At 40.0% G+C, this 20,297-nt stretch overlaps 1 protein-coding gene across 15 annotated transcripts in view; it reads left to right on the forward strand.

The window, feature by feature from the left end:
- The window catches only part of CELF1 (CUGBP Elav-like family member 1), a 75,256-nt gene that overhangs the window by 25,258 nt on the left and 29,701 nt on the right, over nucleotides 1-20,297 (forward strand). For 6 of the 15 annotated variants that reach the window (XM_078433456.2, XM_078433453.2, XM_078433454.2 and 3 more), the window contains exons 2-3: nucleotides 13,183-13,218; nucleotides 18,160-18,311. The exons of 4 other annotated variants lie outside the window; for them this stretch is intronic. In XM_078433456.2, coding sequence (XP_078289582.1) covers nucleotides 18,241-18,311 — 71 coding nt within the window. In that variant the 5' untranslated portion in view covers nucleotides 13,183-13,218; nucleotides 18,160-18,240. Of the gene's footprint in view, nucleotides 1-13,182; nucleotides 13,318-16,784; nucleotides 16,857-18,159; nucleotides 18,312-20,297 lie in introns of those variants that run through there. 5 more of the 15 variants (XM_078433458.2, XM_060606647.3, XM_060606645.3 and 2 more) reach the window with 5 other exon arrangements.

Here is a 20,297-nt window from a genome sequence, read left to right on the forward strand (position 1 = left end):
TTGTCCCAAGTTAACTGGCTAGCAAGCAGCAAAACTGGGATTAGAAAGTGGTGGGGTGACTACAGTATCTGAGTGTAGGACACGTTACAAGGTTTACAGTAAATACTTGTCTATTAATTTTGTTAACATATAGAATATTATATGGGATTATTGGGTTATGAATCAGTCTAACTCAGTTTAATTTTCGAATTTCCTTATGAACATGATTATGGCTTTGATTTTGCAGCTCACTGTCAATAATTCACTTATTGATGATAAAGAGCTGTAAGGCAAATAGCAGGTTCATGGAGTATCCCCAGAATTACTAGTTTATCTCTGCTAGTGCCTGTTTACTGAAGATATCAGAAGCAGAATTAACTTTAGTTTCTTTAAGTCTTGTTCCCTGTACTAAACATCATCAGGAGATGCCTCCTCATGGTGAGGATGGGGAAGTGGGAGGTGGGGGCCTGGCAAGTTTTGCCTCATCCATTAACTGATTTGTGAGTGTAATAGGAAAATAGGGAGGTTTGTTCAAAAGGAATGATGATGTGAGAATTATTGGTAGGCTGGGTAATTTTAGTGGAAGGTAGCAAAAATGTTACTCTATCCTAGACAGTGTGATTAAATAGCACATAAATTTGATTTAGACAGGGAAATTAGGAATCAGCTGTCCTGAGATAGATGTTTTAGTCTCTCTCAAATTGATGGCAGATGTTTTCCCTTGCCATATATGCTTTCCCTTGGATGTATGCTGTTCTATGCTTTTTGTATCTTGTTCTTTTTTTGTGTGTAAGTCATGTCTTCTGAACAAGATTATAAACTCATTAAGGATAGGGATTAGGCTTTTTTTGTTACCTCTCTAGTTCTGGGTATATAGTGGATGTTTCCTACATGCATTTTTGATTGATAGAGCTCCCATTTTAAAGAGAGCTTGTTTTTGTAAACAAGTTTACAAAGTTTAATTTTATGAAAGAGTGGTGTGGTGGGTTTTTTTTGTTTGTTTAAGTAGTGATTTGAAGGAGGCGAAGGAGATCATATGAATGGGTATTTAAATGTGAGAAACACTTTAGAACACAGTTCAAGAGTGATGAAAACATGATAATTGAAGTCACTTTTTACAAAAGTGACAATATTAAGAACGTATTTAGAATTTACCCTAGGACTGTGTATTCTTTGGGATGAATCTAGCTATGCCAAACATACTCCCTGATTGGCTGAAGCAAAGGTGTAAGTTTTGTACTTTTTGGCATATAACCTATCTCAGGAAGCATCTCCGCAGAAAAGTTGTTTCTGGTTTTGTAGGATTATGATATTAAGAACAGAAAGATTGAATAAAGTTTCCTGCTATTCAACAAAACAAGATAAACTTCCTGAGACAAGACCATATGGCAGCATCCTGCTTCAGTGCCCATGTGTTTGGGGTGAGGTTGGGGCAGATGGTACAGGCAGGGTTCTTGGCTGCTTGGTCAAGGGTTTTGGAGATGGTAGAAGTTAGATGCTAGGTGCTGTTGTATGTCCTGTGTATCGGGCATGTCTGCCTAAGAAGTGGAGCGAGCTCAGTGAAATGATACTGATGTGTTGGGTAGTGTGGGGGTAAGATAAGGGGAGAGGCTGACTTTGGAATGATACCTGCAATTCGATCATAACTTCCCTCAGAGATTAGGGAGAGAGACAAGATACGGTGTGAGAAACAAGATTCCAGATCCCTGGCCTCTTCTGTTCTCTAGAGCCTTCAAGTAAGATACTGCAGGACTATAGGATTTTTCTATTTAAGCTTGAAGCTGTTTTGATTCCTTTTTGAGATACTAGGCCAAAAGCTGTATTTATAGAACTTGTTTTGACATATTATCTCACCCTGTCCCTTGCCTTCCTTACTGGAAGCCAGCTAATGTTGCACTCTGCCTGGCAGGAAAGGTTGATTGAAGAAAATGTACACATAGATATACAGCTGAGTGATTGAAAATAGCTCCAAACTTTGTAAATAGGCCAGCCATAAGATTTGCAGTCCAAGCTACATGAACATCAGTTGAGTTGCTGGGATTATTTCAGATGGTGTAATGGTAATTACTCAACTCACATGTGGTAGCTGTGCTGCTTCACCTGGACAATGGCTGTTTCCACACAAAAGTTTCAGGCAAAGCAGGAACAAATGCAAAACAAACTGCTCGTTTTGGAATAGATCATGAGTTGGGATTTTTCTTCACTTTGTCTCTCATAGTTTCAAGAGTTTTCTTAAAATTTTTTTTTCTGGGGGTGCCTGGGTGGTTAAGTGCCCAACTTTAGCTCAGGTCATGATCTCACAGTTCGTGAGTTCGAGCCCCGCATCAGGCTCTGTGCTGACAGCTCAGGGCCTGGAGCCTGCTTCAGATTTGGTGTCTCCTTATCTCTCTCTGCCCTCCACTCCACCCCCCCCCCAAAAAAAAACCAAACGTTTAAAAAAATTAAAATTTTTTTTCTGTATAGGCGCCTGGGGGGCTCTTGTTTGAGAATCCGACTCTTGATTTCAGCTCAGGTCGAGATCTCATGGTTTGGTTCATGGGATCGAGCCCTGTGTTGGGCTCTAGGCTGACAGCACAGGGCCTGCTTAAGATTCTGTTTCCCTCTGTCTTTGCCCCTCCCGTGTGTGTGTGTGTGTGTGTGTGTGTGTGTGTGTGTGCGCGCGCGCGCGCGCGCGCGCATTGTGAGCACTCTCTCAATAAATAAACATTAAGAAAATTTTTCCTTTAGATAGGTAACATATCCATTTTTGAACAATTCAGCCAGTATTCACCTCTGCAGCCTTGTTAACAGTTTCTTCTTTATCCTTTCAGAGCCATGTTGTTCATATATAAACCTTGTGTAATATATTTTCTTGATAAGTTCTTAGTGTAGTATATTGGAACTGCCTTAGTTTCTTTAATAGTTGTAGTGTTCTGTCACATTGCTGTACTATAATTTATTTAAGTAGCACCCAACTGATGGGCCTGTATACTTCCAGTTTTTGGTGTTATAAACAGTATTCTCATTAATGCCCCTTTGCATACTTGGTGTACACCAGGTAAAAGTATATTTGAAGGCTATATTTCTAGACCTGGAATTGCTGGATTCAAAGGGCATATGCAGTTTTCAATATTGGGAAGATACTCTTGAGAACCTATTTTATGTTTTACAAGTGATATTATCCACTGAAGAATGTTACTGGTGGACAGAAAGATCTTAATGTTAGGGCGCCTAGGTGGCTCAGTTGGTTAAGTGTCCAGCTCTTGATTTTGGTTCAGGTCATGATCTCACGGTTTGAGTTCGAGCCTCGCGTAGGGCTTTGCGCTCACAGTGCTGAGCCTGCTTGGGATTCTCTGTTTTCCCCCTCTCTCTGCCCCATGCACACGCTGTCTTTCTCAAAAATAAATAAATAAACTTTAAAAAAGATCTTAAACTACCGCCCCAAAGAGTTACTTGAATGAACATAACGTGACCTGAAATGGAAAATTTAAGAAACCTCAAGATAAGCTTAATTATCAAACCCAGCAGCCATTATTGTTGAAGAGGCAGATTGCCCAGAGTAGGCAATTTCTACTATTTTCTAATTTCTACCAATTAGAAAAACATTTATGGTCCTGTGGCTCATTCAGTCCTCTCATAACACAACTCGAGGGGCTCCTGGGTGGCTCATTTGGTTGGATGTCTGACTTTTGGTTTCTGCTCAGGTCATGATCTCATGGTGAGTTGGTGCAGAGCCTGCTTGTGATTCTTTGTCTCTCCCTCTCTCTGCCCCTCCCCTGCAGACGTGTGTGCGCTCTCTCTCTCAAAAATAAATAAATAAACCTTTATAAAAAAAAAAACCCACTCGGATCATGAAACCATTTAGTCATCAGAATTAGTTGCAAGTAGTTGTTATAGCTAAGGTTTAATAATCACCTCAGACAATTAAAAGAAAGTAATATTTTGAATCCCCCACCCCTCCAAAAAACACATTTTAATAACTGTCTTTATTTTACAAGTGGAGTGCTATGACTAGAAAGTACAAGCCTTACTGGCTGGTGGTGGAACGTGGGTCACTTAATCCGTTCTTTTCACTTTAGTTACCTTGTCTGAAAAATGGGAGTGAAAATGCTGAAGAATCTCCTTTGAACACCCAGAAAAATAAGTGTATAGTCATTTCCAGAAGGTTATGTATTATAGAAATGAGTCTTAAGAGACATCAAGATTATAAGGTAATTTTAAAAGTAACTCTGACAGTGTTTTAGAAAAAAATTAGTCACATTCTGCCTACATGGTACTAACATATGGTGCAGCCCTGATGAGCTGCACAAGTGGGCTGAAATCAAAATGCATTTGGAGAGAGGAGCAGTAGTGACTCACTAGATGAGACAGATTTGGCCTTATGGCAGGGCAGGGAAACTAAGGCGGAACTGGTGGTCTTAGAACATGCCAAATTTGAGCAAGTGATACATGAATATTATGGGAAAGTGGAATGACTGAACCCTTGGATTTGGATTAGCTGCTGGATTATAGCTTGGCCCCGTCTTTGTCCGTAGAGCCCCTACTTCTCCGCACAATGGGGAATTTTTGCTTCCTCTGACTTGTGTGTACATGGTTCCGTGTGTCTGAAGATAGAGGCCAGTAGGCAAATATTTAACATTGATATGCCTGGAACGTTGGGTTCAAACTAGAAAGATACATAGAAGAGTTAGCAGTTCTGCCCAAAGAAAGCTGCATGTTAGCTTGGCTACCATATGTAAATTGCTACTGCTACATCCAGCAATTTGTTGCCCAGGACTGACAGTGCTGCCAGGGAAACAGGAGGAGGAAAAGACAGAATGAGATTCCTACACCCCACTCCAGCCCCCAGTGGAGAGCTGTATGGGGAAGAGAAGGGGAATTCTTTTTTTTTTTTTTTTTTTTTTAATTATTATTATTATTATTTTTTTTAACGTTTATTATTGAGAGACAGAGAGAGATAGAGCATGAGCATGGGAGGGACAGAGAGAGGGGGAGACATGGAATCCGGAGCAGGCTCCAGGCTCCGAGCTATCAACACAGAGAAGGGGAATTCTTAATGGGAATTTGAGAATTACTTTGAGTGTGTAGGCATTTTGAGACCACGTAGAAACAGAGATTTTTAAAAATGTATTTTGCATTCCCTATGTGTCTCATTTGACCACCTCCAAAATGCGATGCCTTGTTTTGATATGTATATAGTCATATGGAAAGATTACTAAACAGGAGATGAGAGGGCAGATTAAGGAAAGGAAGAACAAAGAACCAGACTCACCCACCCCCAGTTAACCTTAATGTGCTACTTATTTTTTGTAGCAATTTCAGAAGATTTAATAATTATGTTGGCCTTATGAAACAGGTTTTATATTTATTGGTTGTGAAATAAAGGTAAGGATGGTATTGGCAAAAGTCCGTCTTCAGGCCAATTCTGACTCTTGATTCTTAAATATGGATTGTTCACAAGAAAATGTTTGTAATTGTTAAGTGAAAAAAGTACATTAAACAATAGTATATACAGTCTGATCTGTAATTTGACAATAATTGTATGTATTGGAGTATGTATGCATAGAAAAAACCCTGGTAGGGAATGAACCAGAATGTGGTTTTATGTAAAGGTGAATAAATAGGTAAAAATTTTAATTGAGGAAATAGAAAAATGAAGGGGGAATAAATACTTAATAAACATTCTATAAAAAGGGAGGAACTGCTCACAATATTGTTTTTACCCAAATACCACAATTTAATGGGGAAAAAAAGACAGTTTTCTTTTTCCTCTTCTTATTTTCTTTTTAAATGTTTATTTTTGAGAGAGAGCGAGCACATGAGGGAGGGGCAGAGAGAGAGGGAGACAGAGAATCCAAAGCAGGCTCCATGCTGTCAGCGCAGAGTCTGATGTGGGGTTCGAACTCAAGAACTGTGAGATCATGGCCTGAGCCGAAACAAAGAGTCAGATGCTTAACCGACTGAGCCATCCAGGCGCCCCAAAAAAGACAGTTTTCTTACTAAAAAGTTGAAATATTTATGTGTAGATATCTCAGTTGAAGAAAATGTTAGTGGGGAAGGGTGGCTGGGTGGCTCAGTCGTTGGAGCATCTGACTTCATTTCGGTTCAGGTCGTGATCTCAGCATCGTAAGATCAAGCCCTACGTCCATCTCACTGTCTGACCATGGATCCTGCTTGGGATTCTCACTCATTCTCTGTCTCAAGTAAATAAACTTAAAAAAAAAATGTTAGTGAAAAATTTATAAATTAGAGGGGCGCCTGGGTGGCTCAGTCGGTTGGGCGGCTGACTCCGGCTCAGGTCATGATCTCGTGGTCCGTGAGTTCGAGCCCCGCGTCGGGCTCTGTGCTGACAGCTCAGAGCCTGGAGCCTGTTTCAGATTCTGTGTCTCCCTCTCTCTCTGACCCTCCCCCGTTCATGCTCTGTCTCTCTCTGTCTCAAAAATAAATAAATGTAAAAAAAAAAATTAAAAAAAAAAATTTATAAATTAGAGCAGATAAACCAGGGAATTCATTTCAACAGTTGAAGGTCTGATATGTGTCATCTTTATTCCAGGTATCCTGAGGCTATAAATAGAAAAGGAAGTACTCATGACTTGTTCTCAAATTAGTAGCATTCGAAATCTGTTTCATTGGGGCACTTGGCTGGCTCAGTCGGTCGGCAGTTCGTGAGTTCAAGCCCCACGTCAGGCTTGCACTGACAGCTCAGAGCCTGGAGCCTGCTTCAGATTCTGTCTCCCCCCCTTCTGCCCCTCCCCCGCTTGCACTCTGTCTCTCTCTAAAATAAAATAACGTAAAAAAAAATATATATATTAGCAAAAATTTAGAAATGAGGTTTACACATAATTTTTCTCAGGTGTATCCCACATGTGGTAGGGACTAAACTAGAATTTGGGTTACTTTGTAAAATCAGTTTGGAGAAAATAGAATTATGTTTTTATTTTACTTTTTTTTTTAATTAAATTTTTTAATGTTTATTTTTGAGAGAGAGAGAGTGCGCGCATGAGGAGTGGAGGGGCAGAGAGGGAGACACACAATCCAAAGCAGGTTCCAGGCTCTGTCTGAGCTGTTAGCACAGAGCTGGATGTGGGGCTCAAACTCACACAACAGCGAGATCATGACCTGAGCCGAAGTCGGACGCTTAACTCACTGAGCCACCCAGGGACCCCTTATTTTACTTTATTTTTAAAGATTTTATTTTTTAAGCAACCTCTGTACCCATTGTGAGCCTTGAAGTCACAACCCTGTGATCAAGTCACATGACCACTGACTGAGCCAGCCAGGTGCCCCAGAATTCTGTTTTTAGATGATTTAGTGATAATCTGGATTAATCTAGTGCTGTCATATAGTTTTGCAGATCGGGAAACTGAGGACCAGAAAAAAGTGACGCATTCAGGATCACGCAGATGACATCAGATCTGGGCTTTGACAAACTTTTTTGTCACCTTGCAGCAAGGAGAGTCAGAGGGGAATATTCTAACAATCATGATCCCCTTAGACATCTGAGGAGAGCTGTGGATTCTCTCTTCAAGGAGCCTCCTGTGTCTGTTTTTATGCAGTTTAACAAAAAAATATCATAGGGTAGTGTTCATAGACCTACCTTTCCCCATAGCCCATACGTGGATTTTGAAGAGATGTGAGGGCCCCAGATTAAGCATCTTGATGAAAAAGGAAAGTTAAAAAAAAAAAATTGTTTCCATGTTGCACAATAATATTAACATACTCATCTGTACACCTGAAAACCGGTTGAGAGGGTAACTTTTATGTGTTTTTGACCACAGTTTTTTAAAGCTGGAAAAAATTGTTACCGCTAAAGAGCACATACTGGCCAGTGGAGAAGGAGATGAGATTGAGATCTGTTTATAAATTTCTCTACCAGGATCAGGAAAAAGGAATACACATAGATGATTCAGTCACTAAAGAGTCAGAAGCCCCAAACTTAAGCCTAAATCATGGAAATGGTAGCCATAGAGCAAGTGTTTACAAGGGGGAAAATGATTTTTCTAGATCCCACAGAGAAAGTGTTAAGTTTTATCCCTACTAATCTAGACAAGTCAGAACTAAGCCTGATGTAGTGCAGGGCCTGGACTGTTCAACATAGAGACGTTTATTACAATAGAAGGTGATACTCTGGGGATGAGGGGCTAGCAGGGAATTTATTGTGCGCTTCAGCGTACCTATTTAATCCACCTAACCACCTACAGGTTACATATGAGAGATACAGTTAATGGTTTCTCTGCATTCAGTCTTGGGCCACCTATTTGTTGCTGTGTGCTTTCACACATTTTATTTCATTTAACGTTAGATTCTATCTACTGTTAGTTGTGGTGTCCAGGATCCTGGATTACAGTCTGGTGGCAACTGTTCCCTGCGACAGGTTCCTAAGGAATTCAGGTAGATTGGAGTACCAGGCAAACTCTACTGGGTTCTAGCACCAGTCCCTGGTGGAGTTTTGCATCATGATGAGCTGGGCTAGCCAGGAAAGTTTCTCAGTTCATCTTTTTATCTGGTTACTTGACTTTGTAGGATACGAGGGTGAGACAGATGTGCAGTTTACCGGTGCACTAAACCCAAACTTTTTATTGAACCAGCCATATAATAGGAAAAAGAAAGAAGCAAGAGTATTGCAAAGCAGTCTAAAAGGTAACAGACATTTTTAAAAAGAGCTCAGTTTTCCTTAGTAATTCCTATGGTCTCTTTCCTCTTCAGTTAGAAATGTGTACAGTAGCTTGGTTGTATTCTGGGCATCCATTTGGTTCCTATGGGGGTATGTAGTTAAGTCCTCTTATTTTACAGGTGAGGAAGCTGACACATCAAGATGTTGATGAACTTGCCCACATCTGCTGATTAACAGCAGGAAGTTTTCACTTAATTGTATTTCTCTTGTGACAGTTGAGATTTTGGATATTTACCTACTTAGAAGATTTGCCATTAAAAAATGGTCAGACTCAACTTTATAGTCCTCCTCATTTAAGGTCTTTTCCGTGGCCTGTGTGCATGATCTTCATTGTGGACAATTTTAACTTGAGTCAGCCTTTCACCCAGGGGTCCAACTGCCTGACTTTATATTTCAACTTCTTCATTGCCTGGATTCTCGTGGTCTTGAGAGTTATTTCATTTCTTTGTGTGTCTTCTCATCTGTAAATGGAGATAGACTGGGTATGAGGATTAAATATAAAGCACCCAAAACACTGTATGGCATACAGTAAGGGCTCAAAAAAATGTTACCTGTTAAAATTATTGCTACTTTAGGGGTGCCTGGGTGGCTCAGTCAGTTAAGCATCCGACTTTGGCTCAGGTCATGATCTCATGATTCGTGACTTCGAGCTCCGCATCAGGCTCTCTACTGTCAGCGTGGAGCCTGCTTCAGATCCCGTCTCCCTCTCTCTCTCTGACCCTTCCCCTCTCACTCACTCTCTCTCTTGTAAAAATAAATAAAAACATTTAAAATTTTAAAAAAATCATTGCCAGTTTATAAAATGTCTGGACATTTCTCACTACTTCTAGGTAATGAGGTTCACAGTTACTTCTACTGCCCCCCCCTCCAGTTTTTTCTTTCTTTTTTTTTTTTTTTAAAGTAAGCTCTGTGCCAAGTCACGACCCTGAGATCAAGAGTTGCGTGCTCTACTGACTGAGCCAGCCAGGTGCCCCAAGGTTTGCAAATCTTAAATACTATATTTTGTCAACCCAAGGATGCACATATTTATTACCATTGATGGCATTGGAAGCTCCTTGATTTCTGGTAATCTTTTAGATTCTAAAGCTAGAAAAATCTGTTCAAAAAACTATTCATCTCAAAACTGGATAATAAAATTGGTGAATTATCTATTATATTGAATTATCCAGGCCTTTTTTCATATTTTCCAGGAGATTTGGGGTTACCGTGAGGACAGGAAAGGCAAAAGGTGGGGCCTACCTTACCCACCTCTGTCTACAACCTGAATAGCTTCACTTTTATGTTTAGGGGAGAAACACTTATGCCTTTAAAAACATTTGGAAGTCTCTAATCTGAATAGTTGTTCAGTTCTTCATTAGTTCCCAGCCTTTTATGAAAAAAGTTTTCAAGGTATCAAGGGCATTTACTAACAATTGTTGAGTTGGTGAGTCATACTAATGAGGCCAAGGTCATGAGTTCAGTTCGTATGTAGGTCATTGAGCATTACTGTGCCTGCTGCCAGCCCCTGTATCTAGAGTTTGTTATTCTGTGCATACTAGTAAGAGTTGCTGATGGTGAGTGAGGCAGTGGCCATCCTTCTGGGAAGGACACTGTTTTGTCACTTACTAAACATACAGGCTCTATAGGCCAACAGAAAATTCTGAGAAAGAAAAAAAAGGGTTCATGATCTTGCCTGTCCTAAGGAAGGCATGTAGGAGATCTGAGTGCTTTTATATCAGTCCAGAGAGGTAATGGTGTTCGTTCATTCTTGGATCTCTTTATTTGCTTGCTTGCTTGTTTGTTTGTTTAATTAATCTCTACACCCAACGTGGGGCTCAGACTCACAACCCCGAGATCAAGAGTCCCATGCTGTCCTGACTGAGCCAGCTAGGTGCCCCTGTGACTGCATCTTTAAAACATGGCAAGATCATATGAATTCCAAGATATATTCCAAAACCAAATATAATTTTATCCTTCCTTGGGGAAATTGTGCGGTAGGTAGTTTGCCTTTTAGAGTTCCCTGTACCACTGACTTGCTAAGTGCAGTTTTAAAATTTCATAGGAAGTCATGTTTTGAACATGTTAACATGTCACAAGTAGGTGAATACGGCTTGTTTTCCTCAAAGCTAGCTTGCTCTTCATCCTTCTTTCCTCTGTTGCCTTGTGCACCACCACCCACCACCCTGCCATTGGTGTTCCTTTCCCCCCTTAACTCTTTTTCACCTCTCTTTGGAACTGCCTTTATACCTCCCCTTATGGTGATTGAGAAAGGTGGAGATTATCTTAAACAGACTTCTGTGGAGCTCCAAGGAGGTACAGGACAAATGCAGTCCAGGCTTCCTCACAGAGCTTAGGCATTTTGTTTGGTTCCCCACAGAAATGAAAGATGTGAAAAACAAACCTAACGCTTTTAGGTTCCATTCAGCTTTCCTCTCTCCCCAAAGCATTTGTTTTCTGACAGACAAGGCAACAATATGTAGGAAAAGCAAAACTGGGAAGGCAAAGCTTTTAAAGAATATACCTTCTTGTGTATTAAGCTTCCCACCGTCTTTCTTCAAGTGACAAGGATCTGTGTGGAGGAAGAGAGTGCTGATCCTTTTTTGGGTGTTTGAGTTTTCCTTTAAGAAGTCTTTGATGACTTAGGAGTAGGGTGATTAATATCTACTAATGTGTTTGTTTCTTTAAATAATTTTTTTTTCTTTTTTCTTTTTTCTTTTTTCTCTTGGCTAGGCAATTAGGGTGTTCCTTAACCCTTTTAGGGCTGCTTTGTTTTCTGGGACCTAGACGTGTGTCTCTCACTCTTTTATACATTGGCCCTTGGTAATAATCTCAGGCCTCTCTTTTGCTCTCTGCTTCTGGAGATTCCCCAGCTAGTATGCAGCCTGAGTCTGGTCTAACAGCTTCACACAACAGTAGTGTCTCTCAACTGTTCGTGCACGTTTCATATGACATTTTGGGAAACGTGACTCTCTGGTCTTTTCTTTGCCCTTTACCTCTTCTAGAATAAAATGAACAAGTAGGACTTCAACCTGTTCTCTACCATCCAAGGTAGTAACTGCTATTCCAGAGCCTTCTCAAGACACACTGTCTCAGTAAAAGTTTGTACCTCCTAGATACTGGTCACATTGGGGTTAGAATCCCTTGTGCAGATTATTTTAGCATCTAAATCCTTAGAGTAGTCCCCACCTTAAATGATGATAATGATACAGGATTAAGTGAGGTATTGTGAATTTAGTAAATGTAAGTTCCTTTCCTCTTAATAATTTTTGATGATGTAGGCAGGTCCAAGTAAAATGCTTTTAGAAGTTTTTTTGTTAATCCGGATTTTGCCTTAAAATGATTGGAGGCATCACTACTTCATTAGCAAAATTGGAAACCAATTAGATCCATATGAAAAGTCAAATTAAGTACTTAAGCACCTATTTGGACCAGGAACCTCTTTGTCTTTAGGAAGGGTAGGTAGAGTGCAGTGTCTCATAGTTCTGGTTTTCACTTTGTCTTTCAGAATTCTTACTTTCCAAAGTAGACTTCATCCTTGATGACTTTTGGCAGTTCTCTGTCTTTACCCAGGGCCAGACAGAAGTATAGCCGGCAGGGGTGGACATGAAAGTTTGTAGGAATTTGGGCAGCTTTATAGAATCAATCAGCTTTACTTGCAAGATTGTTCGATAATGTTTAAAAATAAATCAAATCGGTTTTGTGGTTCGTCTGTTTGCTTTTAGCTTCAATTAACTTCCCCATCTTCTGATTTTTTTTGGTTTCAGTGGTTCACCACCGCCCTAGGGCCACTGAGATGCATTTATACAGACAGGAACTTTGTTGCCTTTGAAGAGTTTTATGCCTGGTACCTGCCTATTCAGGAAGGTTGCTTTGGGGAAATAGCGTGGTCTCTCCACATTAATAACATGACCCTTAATTGCTAAAAGAATTATATAGCCTTTAGCTCTCTCGTAGTTTCTCATCCAAAAGCAGATGCTAAAAATGAGGTTTTTTGTGACCTAAATGTACTGAAATTCAGCCTCATAAGTTCTGGTCATTGTTTTGCTATTTGTTGTGATATTTAGGGACAAACCTGTATTAAGTCTTTTAGTACTTTTACTTTCCCATCTTTTAAATTGATGGTGTTTTAAAATTAACTTTGAGATGTTAAATGCAATTAATATTTTAAGGTATTGTGTACTTTAACAATGGGAGAGGGAGAAGGAGTTGTTTTATCTTTTTTCTTTTAATTTTTAAAATTATTTTATTTTTGAGAGAGAGACACACACAGTATGTGAGCAGGGGAAAGGCAGAGAGAGAGGGAGACACAGAATCTGAAGCAGGCTCCGAGCCGTCAGCACAGAGACTGACACGGGGCTCAAACTCGCGAATCGCGAGATCGTGACTTGAGCTGAAGTAGGATGCCCAACTGACTGAGCCACCCAGGTGCCCCCCCCCCCTTTTTCCTTTTTTTTTTTTAAATCTTCAGCCATGGTGACAAAGGGGGGCATTTCTTTGGAAAGAAACTACATTTCTGGTATTATGAGAAGTGTAGGCATGGTCCACTTATTTTTCTTTCCTTGGTTTTTTAGAGTGAAGACATAGTCCAGAGAGGTGTAAAGCCACAGGTATGGGCTAACTGCTGGATGAGTGTGCTCTATGGTCATCTCTTTAACCTTCTTGCATGAGGCCTGTTGTGCAGATTTGAAAACGTTGCATTCAGAAAGGTGATGGCTTTTTTCCTATATTATGGGGTGTAATTTCCTATTCCTAAGAAGCTAGAAATATTTTCTTTCTTTCTCAACTTTCTCCTTAGCTGTTTCCCAAAGCAGGCTTATCTCCCACTTGAACTAGCTGTTGCCTAGTTGCGCGCGTGCGTGTGTGTGTGTGTGTGTGTGTGTGTGTGTGTGTGTGTGTGTGTTTGTACACACAGCAGCTACCCGGCTAACTTTCTTTCCCCATTCCAGTTCAAACTGGAAGACCCTGAGTAAACCAGAATAAGGATGAGGACAGAACTTAGTGGATTCCACACAAATACTACCCACCTGGAATCAGAATTTGTTCAACATACTGATTTTTTAATCACCACTGGAGCTGAAATAAAGTTTAAAGTTACGTAGTATATTGTTACAAACTAAGAATTACACTAAATTCCAGAACCAATTTGGGATCTGAAAATACGACCTGATTTGAAGGGTGGTCACAATTTGACAGGACAGTTTTATTAGGTCAGGGTTAGTTTCAGAAACTCCAAGGGAGGCTTTGAGTTTATACTTTTGCCAACAAAACTAAGCACAGAAGAGGATCTTTCTGCTAGTCATTATCTTTGACACTGATTGGGGGAGGAGGCAGTAGTGATTAAGGATAGAGAGAGGAAATAGTAAAGTTTTTAGATTTCAAAAGTGTTCGTTTTCCCCCGTCAGCCTTGTCGTATCCTCTCAGTATACCATAAATGATCATTTTAATATCAAACCAATTTGCATACAACAATGACTAAACTTGGTGCTTTTTGCCTACAGTGATTATAGATTTGAAATAGAAAAAAAATGTTTTACAACATTTAAACTCCCCCATCCCGAGGTCAGAAATTTTTTCATTGTCTAGACTTTTATTGGAAACTCAGAGGTTTTGGGCTTTTGTGCAAAAAGGTGATTTTATTACAGGGACAGGATTTTATTACAGGGACAGGACCCATGGGCAGGAAGAGCTGCCTATCAAAAAACATTTTAAAAAAATTATACTTAACTGCCACATTTTTACAAAAAAGCTCCCACAAAGTGAGATGTCAAGTAGATGATTACATAAATTGGTCAGTATAATTAAAAAAAAATTTTTTTTTTTTAATGTTTATCTGTTTTTGAGAGATAGAGAGCCACAGCGAGAGCAGGGGAGGGGCAGAGAGAGAGAGGGAGACACAGAATCTGAAGCAGGCTCCAGGCTCTGAGCTGTCAGCACAGAGCTGGACAAGGGGCTCGAACCCATGAACTGTGAGATCATGACTTGAGCCAAAGTGAAGTCAGCCACTTAACTGACTGAGCCACCCAGGCTCCCCTTTTATGTTAATCAAAAAAAAATATTTTTAAATGTTTATTTTTGGGAGAGAGAGTGCACACAGGGGAGGGGCAGAGCAGTATATTTTTGCCTATGCAAAGTACTGGATTGGGAGCTCTGGGAGGCTCCCAATTGATCGTATTAGAAGTACTCAATTTTTGAAGTGAAATTCAAGCCCATAAAGGTTTTAAGCTAAAAATTCTAAGTGTGGTTGGTTATTTTCAAGTGGTATCAGTTGCTTACTTCTTTTCTACAACCCTTCTATCCTCTAACTACCAGAAGCTTTGGGGGGAAATATCCAGTCCACTTAACTGTCTGAGGTTATAACTTTTTCGTAGATTATTACACTTTTCTCATATACACTGATGGTGATTTTTAATGACATAGGTTCTCTTTTATAATTTGGCAGTAAGCTCTAATTTCCTCTGTGCTCATATAACCAGACTTCACATTTTTGCCCTTCAAAACACATTTAGATTATTGAGCTAGAAGTATAAAATCCCTTCACTTGTCATTGAACTCCTCCCTGGTTATGTCAGTCAAGATAGCCTGACGTTCGCATGTGCCACCTGAGCCTTTTTGCTCAACTATGCTTTTCTTTGCTCTTTCACTCTTTTGACGAAATGACTGCTGTGATTTCTGGCACTTCTAGTCCAGTTTTTAAAGTGTTTATTCCACTCCAATGTTCTAAATGCAGGCTGTGCTGTTCTTTAAAGGGTTTCCCTTATCTACTGATCAGTTTTAATGATTTTGGTTCTTAATGTTATGGCAGGCTGATTGCCCCTACCCTAACATCATTGGGCTTTGAATTGTTGCCCTTAGAAAAGAAGTAGAGAATATTCAAAGCAAAGAAAACTAAGACCACAAGGGAAAGAAGAGGAAACCTTGAGTGTATAAACTCATAATGAGAGGACACACGGTAAAAAGGGACTGAGGGAAAGTTACCTCTTGTAGCAGACCATTGGTTATAACCGTTCTTCCATCTCTTTATTTCTAATGCATCCTTTGTGGGAAAAGCTTGGAATGTGTTTCTGAATCAGAAATTTAAAAACAACTTACAGGCAGTTTTCTGTGAATAACTGCTAATTCTTTTTAATTTCCCCTTAACACCTGCATTTTTGTATTTGAATAATTGTTTTTATCATCATTTAACTTTGTAATCCTTTTCTAAAATTGTGACTTATGATTAATTTCTGTGCTTTCTTTTCCCGCAAGCATGTTGCATTTTATTATACTGAGATGACTCTTGTGACCTGCCTAAAGAGAAGTGCCCTCCTTCATGTAATAATATTTCCATCTTTTAAGTTCTTAAAGAAGTCTTGCCTTATACATCATAAAATGGATTTTAAAATGTTACTCTAAACCGGTGATTTTCAAGCTTTGGCTTGACAAAAATTACTTAAGGAGGGCACATCTTTACAGTATGCTGAGCAGTGCCTGGCTGCTCAGTAAACTCTTCCACATTAAATGCTCTCTTGTTATGCATGTGATTCTGATTAAAATAGAAATTGAATTAGATAATATTTTTAGTGAATAATAAAAGCATAACAGTAACCAGTGAGATTATCTTAAAATTTGTTGATTTCCTTTTTAAAAGAATCCTTGAACTAAAAAGAACCCAATTTGGGTTGTTGACTGACCTCACAAAGTTACTTATTGGTCCTGATAGCTTTCTGTAGGAAGAAGCATGTGATCAGCTCCAGTGTGCATAGGAGAAACTAGGACAAACCTAACCAGTAACTTAACCAGTCCCAGCTAGGGTTACTGTCTCCTGCCTGTCCAGCAGTCAGCGCCTGGCAGCCCGTGTGCCATGTGCCAGTTGCAGTCTCCTCTCACTGCAGTCTGGGTTGGCTTCCTCCTTTAGCAGGATGGAAGACAGCTCCTGCCGCTCGTGTCTCTACAGGAGCCAGGGTCTCTGACAAAATACAAAAGCAGTTAGCTGCTATTCTAGTTCTAACTTTTGGATGGTTATGTTTGCATGTTCGAACAGAAGACACAGTTCCTTGGTTGGATGCAGATAGGGGTCAGGCACTGTTAGCCAGGCTAGAACATTTAGGCCCATACAGTGACATGTTGCCTTTCATTATTTTTGTTTTTAAGTAACGCTATACGTTTAGGAGTTCATTTGTTTACCTCTTTACAGGCTGAACATAACTTCCTTTTTTCAAAATTCCCTGTGTTGTGAACTGAGCTTGAGTGAAGTGAAATCTTTGAGGTAAGGCAATGCTAATGATAAAAATGGGAAAGAAGGCCTGTGCAGCTTGGGAGCCTTCAGAGACATAGTTTTAGAGTCACTGCCTAAATATTGAAATGCCACCACTTGTTGTCTGGAGGATGGGAAGCTAAATTGAGAACGGGAGCACCACATCTGCCTCGACTGCTAAGTATATCCATTTCCACTGCTCACCCATAATAGAATTTTTATGTGTGCGTTTATTAATCTTGGTTTTAACATCAGTTTAAAGGAGGACGGAGAATGAAGAGACTAAGATTACATTCCTCCGTCCTTCCCTTACATTTGAGTGTTTGTTCCTGGTGGGTCCCTGTTCTTTTTCATCATCACTCTGATGGTTTTTGGTTTTTGGTTTCTCTGGAAAGGTCAAAAACAGAAAAGACATGAATTCCTAGTACTCTATCAAAAGGCAGAATATTACTATCCCATTTTCATTTTTACTTTTTAAATTTTCTGGCAAAATAAGATTCAGGGTAAAGAAATTTTCCCTGTGCCACCTAATGAGGATCACTGAAGCAGGAATTTTTAAAAAGTCCTTCATTCTGATGAGGAACCATTAGGTAACCACTCTGCTCTCCGCACCATTAAGAAATCAAGGTTGGTCCAGTGCAAGTGGTAGTATGTGAACAGTTTAAGTTTTTGGTGACCAGTTCTTTAGCCAGCTTGCCTCTGGCCTGCTTCCGATGGTCTGAACCGCTACTTATGTGACTATTCTGAGGTTAGTGTGGACCCAGCACTGTGCTCATTGCTGCCTTTGGCACATGGAAAACTAAGTTTAAACCAAGACCAACAGCCTAGTTTTCCCTTCCAAAAACATTTTCAGACCACATGAGGTGAGCTTTTTTTTCTTTCTTCCTTCCTTTCCGTTCCATTCTTTTCTTTTCTTTTTTCTTTTCTTTTCTTTTTTTCTTTTTTCTTTTCTTTTTTTGCTTCAGGTAGTTTCAGGCCTTGGGGCCCCTCAAAACCTGATTTGCAGAAAGGAGTTTGAAGATGTGAAACAAGTTAGTGTTACTTCTGCTCTGTTAGCCACTGCTATCTTCATGGATCTGACACTCTATTTATCTGACAGTGCACTTAGTACTGCTTCGCCAGGGAAAATCACACAAACCCAGCCTGGCGCATCAGCACTTTCATTGTGTGCCGGGCTGAGCCTCCCTTCACATGCTCACATCCCCCTTTTAATCCAGTACTCCCTTTCCCCTCCCCAGTCCTGCCTGTTTCTGTGGCACTTATTGCTGGTTTCCCTGAGCTCCTGTTTCCACTTTGTGTTTTTTGTGGGGCCCAGGAAGCTAAAGCTGTGTGTATTTGTGGATCAGACAAGTGCAGCAAGTTAATATCATTGGCTTCTGAAGGGGAGAGTGAGGTGATGGCTGCGTTTAAGTTGGATTTCCTTCCAGAAATGATGGTGGATCATTGCTCTTTGAATTCCAGTCCTGTGTAAGTATTTTTGTTGTCTAATTTTTATCATAAGCAGAGGAACTGGGCTGTTTTCTTTGTTATTTGGTAAAACTGGTCCCTTTCCCTAAAAGAGGGAAGAAAAAAATTCGGTGAGGAAGCCAAAGTCCACAGTATTATTATTTTCTATTGTACTCTGATTCTGTCTCCTTACTACTGATTTCCTTGGGGCTGTAGCTAAGTTCTGTACAAAAGGGTACATTTGATATATGAGCAGCAACATCAACTCAAGTGTGCTGGCTCCAGTCCCTTCAAGCAAGCTGTAGTGTTTCCCCATGTGATAGATTCCAACGCATTTTTTTTTTTTTTTAAACCTTAGCTTTACTGCTTTGTGTTGGGTATGCAATTTCAAACAATCTTTTGGGACGTTATTTATTTACATCAAATTCTTAGACTCATGTCACAGTGGAGACAGGTTACTAGAGTGTATTTAGGAATGTATGCAGAATGCTGTATTGGCATCTAAACTGTATCCCTGGGCCCTGATTTTTTCCTAGTCAAACTGAAAATGCAACACAATACATGATTTCAGGGATGTCAGATGTGTGCTCTTCCCCTCCCCTCCTCAGCAAAACTGTATCAATTTTGATTGGCAATTTGCCCAAATTTTCAACATGGGAACAAGAAATCTAATCAGTTTAAAATACTGTTCAATAAGTGACATTATCATTGTACACAGCTAAAATACTAACCTGGTCCTGAGTTGTAGCTTCAGGGAACCTGAATTCTGAACTTTGTGAAGAACACATTTCTAACTCTTGTTTTCAGTTAATTAAACTAGGTTTCAAAGTATCTTGAAACCTCAAGCGGATGAGCCTTAGGTTATTCAAAGCCAAGAATATTAAATGGTAGAATATTCCTTAGATAACAGGCAGTAGTCTAAGTCCTTCAGTATAGCCCTCCGTTGGAAATCCATCTACCTTGGGATTATCTGTAGCAGGTATGGATGATAGCAGATTTTGAACAGTTCTCTGTGGAATAGCTTGGGGGACCTCAAAGTTAGCTGGCTCACTCATTTGATATGGATGTTATGCCTTCTCTGTAGTGTCCAAAATAATGGTAATTTAGGTTTGTCTTTTTATGCAAGCTCTTTACTGCTAAAATTTTGTTATAGCTGTAGATAACAGGTGAAATCAATGCCATCATAAAGACTTAATATATATTACCAAAATACTCCCGCATACCAGATATATGTCCCTAGAACTAGGACTTTGTGGCTCAAATTATCATTCATTGTAACAGTTTCTCTCTGTTTTGCCACCGCCTTTGTTCAGTCCTTAGATACAGTATTTTTCCTCAGCCTGTTCTCTCATATTTCAAGAGGTTAAACTAATTTAGTATCCCATGAAGTCTGGATCACAGAACACTGCATGGAAGTCACCTGGAACATGAAAATGCTGATTCCTGGACCCATTCCCAGATATTCTGATGTTAGAATAAGGCCCCAGAATCTGTATTTTAGCAATGCCCCATGTGGTTTTCATGCACACTGAAGTTTGAGAGCTAATGGACTGAATACAGGTCATTCTGTCAGAGGTGATCAGGGAGCACGCGGTTGGAAGCATGTTTTCCCAAGTATGTTTGCCTTTGTTTTAGTCTTCCATCTTCTCAAAAGCTTTGGGAGGTTAATTGGGCACAGGCTGTTGCCTCTGTTTACAGATGAGAAACAGTTGAGAGGCTGTAAACTGACTTGCCTGAGGACAATTGGTGTCGGCTTTGGACCTCAAATCAAGTTTAATGATAATCTTTTTATTTTTGCCCCCTAGACCAGGCTGCCTCAGGTGTCATTGAGCAGGTACCCATCGACTTCTTTCATTATTGCAAGTGTTTGGGCCCATTCTCATGGGCACCATATACCAAAACACAGATTTGGGAAGAAGAAAGTTCGTGAGAATGGTGTGTTTGCCACATTTTTGTTGGGTTCTCAGCCCTTCTTTTAATTCATACTCTTTAGCAGGAGACTTGACA

The sequence above is a fragment of the Panthera onca genome, chromosome D1 (genome assembly GCF_046562875.1).
Source record: "Panthera onca isolate mPanOnc1 chromosome D1, mPanOnc1 haplotype 2, whole genome shotgun sequence".
In the NCBI taxonomy this organism is placed as follows: Eukaryota; Metazoa; Chordata; class Mammalia; order Carnivora; family Felidae; genus Panthera; species Panthera onca.